The 13,972-nt window shown below is 55.2% G+C and overlaps 3 protein-coding genes and 1 pseudogene across 3 annotated transcripts; 3 read left to right on the forward strand and 1 right to left on the reverse strand.

Moving 5' to 3' along the window:
• Positions 1–2,471: 2,471 nt before the first annotated feature.
• Positions 2,472–5,259, forward strand: LOC112891522 (cytochrome P450 71A1-like). The gene is made up of 2 exons (XM_025958406.1): positions 2,472–3,442; positions 4,377–5,259. Exons 1-2 carry the CDS (start codon positions 2,519–2,521, stop codon positions 4,989–4,991), a joined length of 1,539 nt encoding a protein of 512 aa, XP_025814191.1. The 5' UTR covers positions 2,472–2,518; the 3' UTR covers positions 4,992–5,259.
• Positions 5,260–6,859: 1,600 nt separating this feature from the next.
• Positions 6,860–8,676, forward strand: LOC112894157 (annotated as a pseudogene).
• Positions 8,677–11,148: 2,472 nt separating this feature from the next.
• LOC112891652 (cytochrome P450 71A1-like) lies at positions 11,149–13,048 on the forward strand. Its single transcript, XM_025958562.1, has 2 exons — positions 11,149–12,178; positions 12,288–13,048. The coding sequence occupies exons 1-2, from the start codon at positions 11,213–11,215 to the stop codon at positions 12,909–12,911; spliced, it is 1,590 nt and encodes a 529-aa protein (XP_025814347.1). The 5' UTR covers positions 11,149–11,212; the 3' UTR covers positions 12,912–13,048.
• A 114-nt stretch (positions 13,049–13,162) lies between these two features.
• Positions 13,163–13,855, reverse strand: LOC112891653 (major pollen allergen Lol p 11-like). The gene is made up of 2 exons (XM_025958563.1): positions 13,649–13,855; positions 13,163–13,565 (listed from the first exon to the last, which is right to left on the reverse strand). Exons 1-2 carry the CDS (start codon positions 13,821–13,823, stop codon positions 13,225–13,227), a joined length of 516 nt encoding a protein of 171 aa, XP_025814348.1. The 5' UTR covers positions 13,824–13,855; the 3' UTR covers positions 13,163–13,224.
• Positions 13,856–13,972: the final 117 nt, after the last annotated feature.

Consider the following 13,972-nt stretch of genomic DNA (forward strand, 5'->3'; position numbering starts at 1 on the left):
CAAACAATGATGCTGGCCCCAGTTCTGCTGAAGCTGGCCCTACAGGTCATGCTACAGATGGAAGACCTCCGGTTGCATCAAGGAGTGGGAGACGTCGCCGATCGAGTGCTAGTACATCATCAGGCATCATTTAGTTGTAATTTTATTTGAACGTTGTTTGCTCATGTGTAATATTTGCCGCGTTGAGATTGTATCAGACCTGGATGTGTATTTGTAATATTTGCCGCATTGACTAAAGACAGAATATTTGGATTCATGTATTTGTAATATTTGTAATGTTTGTAATATTTGTTATCATATTATTTTATTTTTAATGGATTCATGTATTGTACTATCGTAATATTTGGATTCTACGTTGCAAAACGGTATCGTTTAACCATCTTCGTACGAGTTTTAGATACCGTAATCTTCTTCGTAAAATTGGATTAAAATTTTATATGCATACATAAGAGTATGGCGAATAAATCTTATATTTGAAAAAATTCTGAATTTCAAATAGTTTGTGAAACATAAATTCTAAGAAAATATAACAAATTCTAAGAAAATATAACCAAAATCATAACCAGGGGACCTCCCGCCCACTGGTCGGGCGGGACGCCTGCTTCAGGGACCTCTTCGCGAATAAGAAACTTTTCTTATTCGTGAAGAGGCCCCTGAAAAAAATTTTGGAACCTCCCGCCCGATGGGTGGGCGGGAAGTCCCCGGCCCCACGCGTCCCGCCCGATCAGCGGGCGGGACGCGCCCATTTCTCCAAATGTTCCCAACCGGCACCCCTTTTTCGAATTTTAATTTTTTATCCCCTTTTTGAAAAAAGGTCCAACCCGGCAAGCATGGCTAAGCAGGCCTCATTTTCAGTCCAACAACAGCAGTTGGGTCAAGTTGGCAAATTGGGCCTGCATTTGGCCCATAGAACACCCCCGCTCCAAGTCGCCGGATCAAACTTATTCGATCCAATGGTTCCTACGACCTTGACCCCGGACGGTAAATGAAATACCGTCCAGGTCGTGTCGCACGCTAGCGCGGCGCTCTCCCAGTTCGCCAACGCCATCCCGCCGGACCTCGCCGGAGAAGACACGGCCGTGTTGAAGCGTCACGCCGACACCATCATGCATCTCCGCGCCCACGGCCACGTCCTCGGCGACACTGGCATGCCGCCCTTTCCGGCGACCCATCCCGTCACGCGCGCTCCACCGCGGCCGCCAGATGCTCCATGTCAATCGCATTCCCCGGTGCCGGTAGCCATCTTGTTGTCCAGCAGGAGAACCAGGAACTTGTGCCTTTTCCCACAGGACATGACGTCCCTGATCGAGCTCCTGCCTGCTCCTCTCCACGGCGCGCCTCCGGCTTCATTTCCGCCTCCACGGCGGCCATGTCGGCGTGGACGCTGGTCGGCCAGCCCGCTGAGCCCCGTCCAACGCATCTCCGCGCCATGCCGCCATCATGCACCACCATTGAATGCTTCCCCTGCGGTGAGCACGCCCACCCCCTTGGCCACCTCCCTCTCCATTTCTCCAACTCGATCATATTGCTCTTTGGAATGCTCTGTGGATCAGAGGGCGTTTTTGCCGTGTATGCATAGACAAGCATGTGCACGGTACAGGGGCGTGGAGAATGTTCTAGCATTTTACTGTACTAGTATTTTGGAGCTGTTCCAGAGTCGATCTTGTTTTTTCAAAAAACGAAATAGAGTCGATATTGTTAAATCTCTGTGAAGCATAGTGGTTGTCGTACGTACAAGGATTCTCTTAACATAATAACGGATGATGATACCTATACCTTCACTCTGAAAGGGTTAGGGTTTGGGAGGGGGCTGGCGAGACGGACGGCTTATATGAGCCGGCGCCCGTGTTAGGCCGTTCGAGGCCTCCAACGGCTAGTAGGCCAGAGCCATCTAACGGCTAGCAGGCCAGGCCCGTGCTAGGATCGTGTCGGCCTATTAGCACTGTTGTGCCCATGCCCAGCACGTACTTTCGGTCCATGCACGACACGGCTATCGTGCCGGGCTAGCACGGGCGCTAACGCCACTGTGTCGGACCGTTTTCGGATCGTATTTTTTTAGTGTTGTGCCCCGTGCGGTCCACTTGACATGGCCCGTGTGGCCATTAACATGAAACTCATGTCAACTGATGATTCAGCCAAGGCGACAATCTGAATTCTGAAAATCAAAGTGTGGGAGCTTGTAATATTTTCTTTCTGGGATTTTGTCCATCTCATTAGATCCAACACGTCCTGATCGATATGTGGAATTGGAAGATACAACCGGCAAGGCTCCAACCTTGTTCGCATCAAAGCGTCACTATTAGGAAGCACGCATCATTAACCTGACATGACATGTCTGACGAAGAACACGACCCACCGTACATCTCCAGTAATGTGTTTGCATCAACGACACTAACCAATCACTCACTTGTCCTCTCTGTTCCGTGCTCACTGACCCACACGAGTCTAGATATTTTTGCCATAATTTCTTAGCGCGAAGATAGGGAGAAGAAGTAAACGCAATCGCGACGCTGCAAGCATGGAAGTCTCACCGTTCCTCGCGCTGCTGCTCCTTGCCCTTCTCTCCCTCCTGCTCTTCTTCTTCTCCGCCGGCAGGAAAACCTCTCCGTCCTACGCGAGTGGCCGGAGTTTGCCTCCGTCGCCGCCGGGCTTTCCTCTCCTCGGCCACCTGCCGCTTCTTGGATCCTTGCCCCACCGGGCGCTCCAGTCGCTCGCCGCGTCGCACGGCCCGGTCATGCTCCTGCGCCTCGGCCGCGTGCCCGCCGTGGTGGTCTCCTCCGCGGATGCGGCGCGGGAGGCCCTCAAGACCCGCGACCCTGCTTTCGCGAGCCGCTTCCGGTCACGGATGACCGAGCGCCTTTTCTACGGCTGCGACATGGCCTTCGCTCCCTACGGCGAGCACTGGCGCCGGGCGCGCCGCGTCTGCGTGCTCCACCTTCTCAGCCAGCGCTGCGTCCTCTCCTTCCGCCGCGTTCGGGAGCAGGAGGCCGCCGCGCTGGTCGGTCGCGTCCGCGCCGCCGCTCGAGACGGCGCCGTGAACCTGAGCGACCTCCTCATCTCCTACGCCAGCAGCGTCACCATTCGCGCCGCGTTCGGTGACTGCTCGAGCTATGGGCTCGGCGGCGGAGGGAAGGTGAGGAAGGTGTTCGACGACTTGGAGGAGCTGCTGGGCTCGGGCACGCTCGGCGAGCTCGTGCCGTGGCTGGCGTGGGTGGACACGCTGACAGGCTTGGACGCCAAGGCGACACGGACGTTCGAGGCGCTAGACGGGTTGCTCGAGCAGGTCATTGCCGACCACCGTGAGCGGCGCCGTGGCGGCCAGAGAGTGGGAGACGACGGCGGTCAACGGGACTTCGTGGACGTGCTGCTGGATGTGAACGAGGAGGAGGACGAGGCCGGGGGACTCTGGTTTGACACAGTAACCATCAAGGCAATCGTCATGGTACGTACTTAGACTTCAATGGCCAAGGCTTCTTGCTGAGCATGACAGAAGATAGAACTAGTTGCAAGAGCATGGAGTCTGAAGAGTTTAAAGATGGTAGTGCCTTTTAATTTGAATATGGTCTGTTGAGATTTGGTACTAGAACTATCCATCATCATTAGTATCGTAGTGCTAAAAGAGAATTCACTACACGTTCATTATCAAGGACTATAAATTGACATGTTAATCAGAAAAAAAGAACACATACAGTTGGATCTTATGATCACCTAACAACCCATATCAAACCAAAAGTTCATACTAAATAAAATTAGGACAAGATTCGGGACTAAAAAAGGAATCAAGGAAAATTAAAGAGGAGTGTGTACCTCAAGGTGTTCTTACTGACTTCGGGCTATGCACTGACGCTACAACGTGTTTCACCATGCCGCAAATCATAAGCAATTTATCTTAGAAGATGGAGTACCCTCCTTAGGTAACACTAATGTCAATTGCATAACATGCATAAAGAAAAATTGTAAAGTAAAAACTCATTGACTCTTTTAGCTTTTTTTTTCCTTGAGGTGATTGAATACCTTTTTATTTGATCTTTTCTTTTTTACTTTTAGTTTTCTAAGAAGCAATATATAATCCAAAATAGGATATATAAATATTTTTTGCAAGGTCAAAAGATGCAATCAAATGGTTACAGTGAAACTATATTTGAGCAAGCCTAGCCATGCTATTTACACGAGGCACCTTGCTATAAGTCACCATCATCGAGGACCTTGGAACAAAACAAGTTCCGCAAGCCATAAATAACTAGACTGAATGCTGGTTAAAGGACTAAGGACGTACATTATTGGTAATTCAAAATAAGATAAAAAATAGCTATAGAAGTAATTGGCCATCGATAACTGTCGCTAACTTGTTTTTTGCCTGTGTACGTACGGAACAGAATATGTTTGTGGGCGGCATCGATACAACCTTCGCATCTCTCGAATGGGCCATGGCAGAGCTCATCAATCATCCGGATGAGATGCGCAGGCTCCAAGAGGAGATACGCGCAGCTGTTCGCGATGATGACCACATCATCGAGGATCACCTCAATAAGTTGCACTACCTCAAGCTTGTGATCAAGGAGACACTCCGTTTACATCCGCCAGCGCCACTCGTGCCACGGGAGACGGTCGAGGACGCTGAGCTGCTCGGCTACCATGTTCCGGCACGCACCCGCATCCTCGTCAACGTCTGGGCCATCGGGCGGGAACCCACGACGTGGGAGAGGGCGGAGAAGTTCTTGCCGGAGCGGTTCGCAGAGGATGTTGACATGGATCAGTACATGCTAGGGCAGGACTTCACATTGTTGCCGTTTGGTGCCGGGAGGAGAGGGTGCCCCGGAGCCGGGTTTGCCATGGCAAGTGTTGAGCTGGTGCTGGCGAACCTCTTGTACCACTTCAACTGGAGCCTATCGGGCGGGGCATCAATGGTCAACATGGACGAGCAAGGCGGGTTAGCCGTGCGCCTCAAGAAGACTCTCCATTTGGTTGCTATGCCATGGTGTTCTGAGTAAGACCACCCATGCTTGCTCTGGACAGAGACCGCAGCAAAATAGTGGGCCATCGCTTGGTCCACAGAGGGCTGGAGTACCTCAAGACGTGCTTAGATTGAGATGCTGGCTGCACTCGATCTTCAGTTAAGGCCATAAAGTTTGTACACTCAAGCATGTATGTGGTAATTGCCTGTTGTGCACACACAACTACAGTTCCAATAAGTAGCAACAAATAATGATTGGATTTATAATACAGTAGTTTTCTTTCTCATCCTAATCATTTTAACCATTAACATAAGTACTTTTTTAGACTATGTATGAAATATTATCACTCTTATCATGGACGCCTACCTTCCATGTCACCGCATCTGTGTTACATCCCTACTACCCATTAATACCCATAGCTATCTTCTCAAATGGTGATTACTTAGCCCTTTCGAAATGAGCAATCAATGCATTTCTTACTCTTTTTAGAAAATAAATATATCATTAGTTTGGTTTCTTGTGGTGGAACTTATCCACTCAGGATTGAGCATGTCTTTCATAGGCATTTCCATGGATGATGATGGTGCATGAGTACAAATGTTTATAGGGGTGAGTGTGGGTGCATGTACAAATACAGATGTGAACGTTTGTATCATTTGAGTTTTGCCAAAAGAAGTCTATCTTATTTGGTGGATGGGAGATGAAAATGTGCATTCATATTATTCATATTACCTAAGATGGGGTTTTTTTTTAATAGACGATAAGAGTTTTGTTGTGGCATATCATTAGAATAAAATGAGTTGATGGCGTCTTGCCAACACACGCACAAAACCTGGATAGGTCTTTTCCCCGATGCTTCTCTGTGGCTCACCGTAGAAGGCGACGTTCTAGCTTGCTCTTGCGAGGATAAATGTGAGAAGACGGAATATTGCCGCGTTAATCTTGCAAGACCTCATTATCTAAGAATTGAGAGCCGATGGGGAGAGTTGGCAGATGCGTCGCTTTTTCTCGAGGCAAATCAAGCAGCAACTTTCAAAGTTCCTGTCAGTAAGGATGATCCCAACTAAAAAATTACTTAATATTGTTTATGACATGCCCTGTCATATATATACTACATAAAAACTATAGGTCCCAATACATCATATATATAACTGTAGCTAAAAAAATAAATTCATCCAATGATCTTTCTCTTCTCCTACCAATCTCCTTTCTTCCCACTCTTTAATTCTATCTTAATATTTGTGATATCCATACCAATGGATTTAATGTAGTTTCTTAAACTTTGATTTTTATGCAAAAAATTATTTCTTGGTTGCAAAAAATAGGTCTTTCCATCTATCTCTTCTCTTTAATTGCATTGTCAAATCAGCAAAATATTCTACATGATAGCATATTAAATATTGTGAAAATTATCCTAATCATAGCACTCAGACTGCTCTAAGACCTCCTCCAACAAGACTATCTCAGCTAGCTTATACAAATTCAACTTATCTTTTGCTTACATGGAAGAAATAGAAGATGAGGGTGAGAATGTGGAATCTCTTCTTGAAGAGCTAGTTCATAGGTTAAAGGTAGACATCCACTATTGATGAGAGAGACTGTGGAATTCAAGATATTTTGACCAATATGGTATAAGAGAAACTATTGGAATAATATTTTTTTTTATCTTTTATATATGAGGTGGATAAGCTTAGAACCAGTACACTACTATCATTAAACACGGCAGTCTGATCACCCATAGGCCAATCCCTGACCAATCATCCTGACACTGTTGGTAGTCTGATCCCGTGCGCAACGACCACAGAGACCACCCAATGCCATCACGTCATGCTATCTTCGTCAAAGACGTGTCCGTGTTTTATAGGGGACTGATCGATGCACGCCACTCGCGTAAGCTTCGGCATCGTTCTCGATCATGGCCGTCATCTCACTTGTTGAGCTCCTCATCACAGTAGTCGCCGTGGTGCCAATAATCTTTGCGCTCCTCCTCTTGTCCTCCTCCTCTTCCAGGAAGCGCGCCGATGGCCGCCGGCAACCTCCGTCGCCGCCAGGCCTGCCGCTCCTCGGCCACCTCCATCTCCTGGGCCGCCTGCCGCACCGGGCGCTCCGGTCGCTCGCCGCGTCGCACGGCCCGGTCATGCTCCTGCGCCTCGGCCGCGTGCCCACCGTCGTCGCGTCCTCGGCGGCCGCCGCGGAGGAGGCCATGAAGACCCGCGACCTCGCCTTCTCGGGGCGGCCAATGCTGCTGATGGCCCAGCGCCTCCTCTACGGCGGCCGCGACGTCGGCTTCGCGCCCTACGGCGAGTACTGGCGCCAGGCGCCGCGTGTGCGCACTCCACCTCCTCGGCCCGCGCCGCATCGCCTCCTTCCGCCACGTCCGGGAGCAGGAGGTGGCCGCGCTGGTCGCCCGCGTCCGCCACGAGGCGGCGGCGGGCGGCGCGGTCAACCTGAGCGACTTCCTCATCTGCTACTCCAAGGCCATCATCTCGCGCGCGGCGTTCGGCGACGGGGACTACGGGCTCGACGGCGACGAGGGGGGAGAGAAGCTAAGGCGAGTGTTCGCCGACTTCCAGGAGCTGGTCCTGTCGTCGCCGATGCGGGAGTCGGGTGGGTGGACACGCTCACCGGGCTGGAGGGCAAGGCGAGGCGCACGTTCGAGGCGCTCGATGGCTTGCTCGAGCGGGTCATCGCGGACCACCGGAGCCGGCGTTCCGGTGGCCGGCAGGTTCTTGCTGACGGCGAGGTCGACGACCACCGGGATTTCGTGGACGAGATGGACAAGGACGCCGGGCTCCGGCTCGACACGGACAACATCAAGGCAATCATTATGGTACGCCTACGTGTTGCCAAGCCTGCTGGTTACACACTTGTCGATCGGGTGATTGAATTGCACATGGACACTGGACAGGACATATTTGCTGCCGGCACTGACACTTCCTCCACTCCACGGTGCTGGGATGGGCCATGGCGGAGCTCATCAACCACCCGCACGAGATGCGGAAGCTCCAGGACGAGGTCCGCGGCGCCGCCGGCCGCGTAACCGAGGACCACCTCGACGGGATGGCGTACCTCAAGGCCGTGATCAGCGAGACCATGAGGCTGCACGCCCCGGCGGCGCTCCTGATACTGATACCCCGCGAGACGACGGAGGACACCGAGCTGCTGGGCTACTACATCCCGGCGCGCACGCGGGTGGTGATCAACGCCTGGGCCATCGGCCGGGACCCGGCGTCGTGGGAGCGCGCGGAGGAGTTCGCGCCGGAGCGGTTCGTCGACGCGCCCGTGGATTACAGCAGGGTGGGGCTGGACTTCCGGTTCGTGCCGTTCGGGGCCGACGATGGAGCTGGCGCTCGCCAACATGCTGTACCACTTCGGTTGGGCGTTGATGACGCACGGCGGCGGGAGGAGACAGGGGACGCCGTTGGTGGACGTGAGCGAGGTGTTCGGGCTGTCCGTCCGGCTCAAGGCGCCGTTGGTCCTCGTCGCTAAACCATGGTCGGGATAGTGTTAATAATACAGGAACTCCACGAGATGGACCTTGCGCTCTAGAGAAACGAATGTGTGCTGTAAACCTCCAAGTTGTAACCAAGATGCTTTCATTCAGACTGTCAGACCAGTCAGTAGTAATCTCAAATGTAAATGCATACTATGCATGGCATTGGCATTGGCAACAGCACTAGTTGGATCTATCTTTATTAGCATTTGGGAAGTTGGGAAATGTTACAGAATGAGAAAGGCATGCAAACGACCGAACAGGACAGGAGGGAGAACCAAAACTGAATTCCATTTGTATTAGCTGATCGACTGGTGAACAGAGCATGTTCTCTCGGACAAAACCACATTGCAGTACTGGAACTACTACACAAGCTTGCTCATAACATCGATCCTTACCTTTTGAGGTACTACACTCAGCTGAATTGAGATGTCGCTGACAGAAATGCTGCACGCTCTATCTATCTATCTATCTATCTTTCTGAAACATGCAAGATCGAAAAACCCTCCGCATGTTGAGACCAAGAAGTGGCCTCCCACTCCCACCACCCAAGGAAAGGAAATCTTCTACATCTACGGTTCATCAGCCTGGTGACCCGCGTCAGGAGATGCTTCAGATAGCGGTGCCATGCCCTCGATCGGCTCATCCGACGAGTTCCCCTCGTCCGCCTGGCTCGTCCACTCAATGTGGCTTAGCCAATCTTCAACATATTCAATCACCTTACGGTCCTTTTCCTCGTTGTAACGCAAAACCTGCGGAGTCCGATCTGCGTGCAAAACAGCAGTAATTAAGGGTGGTGCTAGTCGTATCTATCATATAGATTGCTGAACCGGATCAGCAATTGCAAACAGCAATCCAAATTCCAAATGGTAGTAAAATCAGAGACATGAATTTCCCTCAAAAAATAAATAAATCAGAGACATGAATCAGAATCCGGGCAGGATCGAGGTACAAATTAAGCACCCTTGACTAACAGCAAGTGCAAAAGTTCAGTGCAATTCTATTCTGCACAAGCATGATTGGTAAATAAATGCCTAAATGGTAACAGTAGCTGTTGAGTGTTGACTATCATCTTCAGTTTAATTCAATCCTATGCACGCTGTGCAGTTACAATTTCGATTGCAAATAACAGAGTAGCTAGGAATGTCTTGGAATGGTGATTTGTATATGCGATCTTCAAACAAAATCTACACCGTATTACTGACAAGAATATTAATCAATGCAACTTCATTCAGTACACGTCTAGTACACGAGGAACCCTTTTTGTAATTGGGTTTGCATTGGGTCAGACTGTGAGCATACTGTATATATTATCAAGTTAGCACACACTGAAAATCTAGCGGAACATGTATGAATCCGGCCAGCGTACCAGGTTCGGGCGGCACCCAGGCCTCGACGAAGCGGGAGGATAGGTGTCCCTGCATCTGCTGACCATCGCCTATGACGCATTCGTCGCAGGCCACGACCCGCCTCGCGCGCACGTCCAAGCCGAAGAGCCGCGTGCCCTGGAAGAAGTAGACGACGCCGTGGTTATCGGGGTCGACGAGGGCGAGGTTGGGCACCTTGCCCGGCGGCAGGCCGGCGGCGACGTAGCTGTCGTGGGCCCAGATCTCGGCGAAGGGCGCCTCGTACTCCAACTCCCAGGTGTTGGGGTTGGGGCCGACCAGGTCGACGAGCGTCCACATCCAGACGGTGGGGTCGTTCGGGGGCTCGGCGGCGGCGGCTACCGTGTCGTAGTTGAAGCCGCGGATCTCGACGTATCGCAGCCTGCCCTCGCTGGGCCTGATGAAGCGGCGCTGGTCGAGGAACTCGCGGGTTCTTTGCCAGCCATGGAAGTCGTTCCGCTCCACCTCCACGCCCTGCAGGGCGCAGCCATCCGGGAGCGGGACGAGGTACAGGTGCGGGGCGTCGTCGAAGACGTTGCAGACGAGCATCATGCTGCGGCGCGGGCAGAGGTCGAGGCCGCCGAGCGGGCAGGCGTTGGGCCCGCCGAGCTCGGAGGAGGGCACGGCGGGGAGGCGCATGGCGGTGCGGGCGCGGGCGTCGCAGAGGTAGTACTCGGGGCGGTTGACGCGAGCGCTGCCCCAGGCGGACTTGACGAGGAGGCGGCCGGAGGAGGAGTCGGCGACGAGGATGGTGGGGAAGAAGCTGGTGAGGTTGGCGCGCAGCACCAGGGTGGAGGCGCGCGGCGGGTCGTGGAGGTCGAGCAGGAGGTCGCGGCCGGGGAGGATGCTGCGGTGCCGCTGGTCCCCGGCGCGGTGCGGTCCGCCTGTGAGGGTGGCGAGGGCCACCCACCGGCGGCGCTGGGGCTCCTCGTTGGACGGCTCCTCCGCCTGCTGGCGGGCGCGCGAGGACTCCGCGGCTTCGGGCGGCGCCGACATGGCTGGGCGTGGGCGGGGAGGGTGGCGAGTGGGTTGGTTTGGTTCGATTTGAATTGATCCGGCCGCTAGAGGCAGGCTTGAGGAGCAAGTTCCTTGGTGTTTGCCAGCTGTGATTGGGTGGCAACGCAACGGAGTGCGCGCGAGCGCGAGGAGCGTGCATGCCTCATGGGCCGGCCCAATAGTTTGTGTGATCCAAGTATGGGCCGGGCCATGACTGGCTCAAAATGCTGTCTGATCCCACCTCCTCTCTCTATCTCCGTATCCTTTGGTCCTCCGCAAACGACAGTCGAGAGACAGAGGCTCCACTTGTGTATCCGCACCACGACAATTAAGTGGATCGTGCACAAATCGGGCACGCCAGCGAGACCGGCGGCTCAGACGACATGGCTCTCCCGCTGGTTGCGGCCGCCGCCCTCCTCCTCGCCGTCTTCGTCCTGCTGCCGCTCTCCTACCTCCTCCTCCTCGCCGTCAACAAGCCTGCCTCTCCGCAGCGTCACGGTGGCAGCGTCCATGGGCGACGGCCGAGGCTGCCGCCGTCGCCGCCAGGCCTCCCGCTGCTCGGCCACCTCCACCTCCTCGGCTCGCTGCCGCACCGCGCCCTCCGGTCCATGGCGCGGGCGCACGGGCCCGTCATGCTGCTCCGGTTCGGCCGCGTGCCCGCCGTCGTCGTGTCCTCCGCCGCGGGCGCCGAGGAGGTGATGCGGGCGCGTGACCTGGACTTCGCGAGCCGGCCCAGGAGCGCCATGGCCGAGCGCCTCATGTACGGCCGCGACGTCGCCTTCGCGCCCTACGGCGAGTACTGGCGCCAGGCGCGCCGCGTCTGCGTCGTGCACCTCCTCAGCGCGCGCCGCACCCGGTCCTTCCGCCGCATCAGGGAGCAGGAGGCCGCCGCGCTCGTCCAGCGCGTCCGAGCCAAGGCCGGAGCCGGTGCGGCCGCCGTCGGCCTGAGCGAGCTCCTCGCCGAGTGCGCCAACAACGTCGTGTGTCGCGCCGCTTTCGGGGACGAGAGCGCGAGCGGCCTGTTCGACGGCGGTGACCGCGGCCGCGAGCGGGTCAGGAAGGTGCTTACCGACTTCCAGAAGCTGATGGGGACGGAGCCGATGGGGGATCTCGTGCCGTGGTTGGGATGGGTGGACGCCGTGCGCGGGCTGGAGGGCAAGATTACGCGGACGTTCCAGGCGCTCGACGGCTTGCTCGAGAAGGTGATCGATGACCACCGCCGCCGGCCTCCGAACAGGGACGACGGCGACGATCACCGGGACTTCGTGGACGTGTTGCTGGACTTGCACAAACACGACAAAGAGTACGGCATCCAGCTCGAGACCAACGAAATCAAGGCCATTATCTTGGTAAGTGCCGATTCCTATTCGGCTGTACTTGCACGGTTCACCTGCGACCTGAGGGCCACTAGCTGATGATCAATCTCTGTCGTGTATCATGCCCGGTCGTCGTTGGCAGGACATGTTCGCTGCAGGCACGGACACCACCAGCGCGGCGATGGAATGGGCCATGGCGGAGCTCGTCACCCACCCGCGCGCCATGCGCAAGCTCCAGGACGAGATCCGCGCGGCAGCCGGCTCCACCGGCGTCGACGAGGGCCATGTCGCCCAGCTGCACTACCTCAAGGCCGTGGTCAAGGAGACGCTCCGGCTGCACGCGCCGATCCCGCTGCTGGTGCCCCGTGAGCCGCCGGCGGACGCCGAGGTCCTGGGCTACCACGTGCCGGCGCGCACGCGCGTGGTGGTCAACGCCTGGGCCGTCGGCCGGGACCCCGCGGCGTGGGGGGAGGACGCCGAGGAGTTCGTGCCGGAGAGGTTCTTGGGCAGCGCCGTGGACTTCAGGGGGCAGCACTTGGAGCTGGTGCCGTTCGGAGCCGGCCGGAGGGGGTGCCCCGGGGTCGGGTTCGCCGAGGCAAGCATCGAGATGGCGCTGGCGAGCTTGCTGTGTCACTTCGATTGGGAGGCTGCCAAGGGGAAAGGAAGCCGGACAGGGGCGTCGTCGCTGGACATGAGCGAGGTGAACGGGCTGTCCGTGCACATAAAGTCCGGCCTGCCGCTCGTAGCAAAGCCGTGGGTCCCTTGATACATTTTCAGGTTGGGTTGTGTTTGTTCTACCATTATAGTTATAGACAGTGCGTGTCACATTAGTTTGGAAAAGAAGAGACATGATGATTGATAGTCACATTGATCAAATTAATTAATTAATTAAGAACATCTTAATCAATCAAGGGTGGTTACACCATCTTCTCCGACGCCGGCCGGAGACACCTATAAATATGTACTATGTATGTATGTTAAGCACGCGCTGCACACACCTCCGGGCGGCGCTAGCGAATTCCGTCCAACAGTAGTACTCGGTATCTGCTAGCTAGCAGTAGCAGCTAGGTGCTCAATAATCATGGCGTCTCCGATGCGTCCTTGAGGTCGTACTTGTTGAGGATGCTGCCGCACTCCTTGAGCGGGTCCTTGCGGAAGAAGGCGATGGGGTTGGCGTAGCGGACGCCCTGCTGCTTGATGCCGTTGTTGGAGGTGAGCGGGACGCGGGCGCGGTCGCGGAACTCCTCGATCTCGGCGCACGCCGGGTCGGAGCTCTTGTCCAGCACCGCCTCGCAGATCTCCTCCTGGTGGTCCTGGTCGATCTCCAGCTTGTACCACCCCTTCTCGTCCGTCGTCGCCTCCGCCTTGAGCGTCTCCTTGGTGCTGCCGAACGGACGGCAAACCACCTCCACCGTAGCGCCTGCATTTCCGTGGACATTGCAATTCAACTCCATCTCCATGGGTCGGGGCAAGCAACCAGCAATGCTGCGTATATATACGCACCCGGGACGCTCTTGGAGACGTTGGTCTCGAAGCCGGCGCGGCAGGGGTCGCAGTAGACGCGCCCGGTGACGACGAACCCGCCGGCCCTCTCGGCGGACGCGACGCCGGCGAGGGCCGCCACGGCCAGCACGGCGACCGCGACGGCGGTCGTCGTCACCATCTTGGCCTGCGCCATTTAATTTGTTGTTGCCTGCTTGGGTCTCTCTCCAACTCTCGATCGATCGTATACGGCAGTGAGAGGAGGAGCGGTGCGCTGGGCGAGGTGGCGCCATTTATGGGCGCGCTGGCCTGGGTGGAGGAGAGGCAGGCCGACGAGGGAGGCCG

The sequence above is a fragment of the Panicum hallii genome, chromosome 5 (assembly GCF_002211085.1).
Source record: "Panicum hallii strain FIL2 chromosome 5, PHallii_v3.1, whole genome shotgun sequence".
Taxonomy (NCBI): Eukaryota; Viridiplantae; Streptophyta; class Magnoliopsida; order Poales; family Poaceae; genus Panicum; species Panicum hallii.

What these genes read in the sequence shown, in the direction of transcription:
- LOC112891522 (XM_025958406.1), top strand. Translation starts at nt 2,519, where the DNA reads ATGGAAGTCTCACCGTTCCTCGCGCTGCTGCTCCTTGCCCTTCTCTCC. An exon ending in CCATCAAGGCAATCGTCATG is followed by an intron (nt 3,443 to 4,376) that starts GTACGTACTTAG and finishes CGTACGGAACAG; the next exon opens with AATATGTTTGTGGGCGGCAT.
- LOC112891652 (XM_025958562.1), top strand. Translation starts at nt 11,213, where the DNA reads ATGGCTCTCCCGCTGGTTGCGGCCGCCGCCCTCCTCCTCGCCGTCTTC. An exon ending in AAATCAAGGCCATTATCTTG is followed by an intron (nt 12,179 to 12,287) that starts GTAAGTGCCGAT and finishes CGTCGTTGGCAG; the next exon opens with GACATGTTCGCTGCAGGCAC.
- LOC112891653 (XM_025958563.1), bottom strand. Translation starts at nt 13,823, where the DNA reads ATGGCGCAGGCCAAGATGGTGACGACGACCGCCGTCGCGGTCGCCGTG. An exon ending in CGTCTCCAAGAGCGTCCCGG is followed by an intron (nt 13,566 to 13,648) that starts GTGCGTATATAT and finishes ACGGAAATGCAG; the next exon opens with GCGCTACGGTGGAGGTGGTT.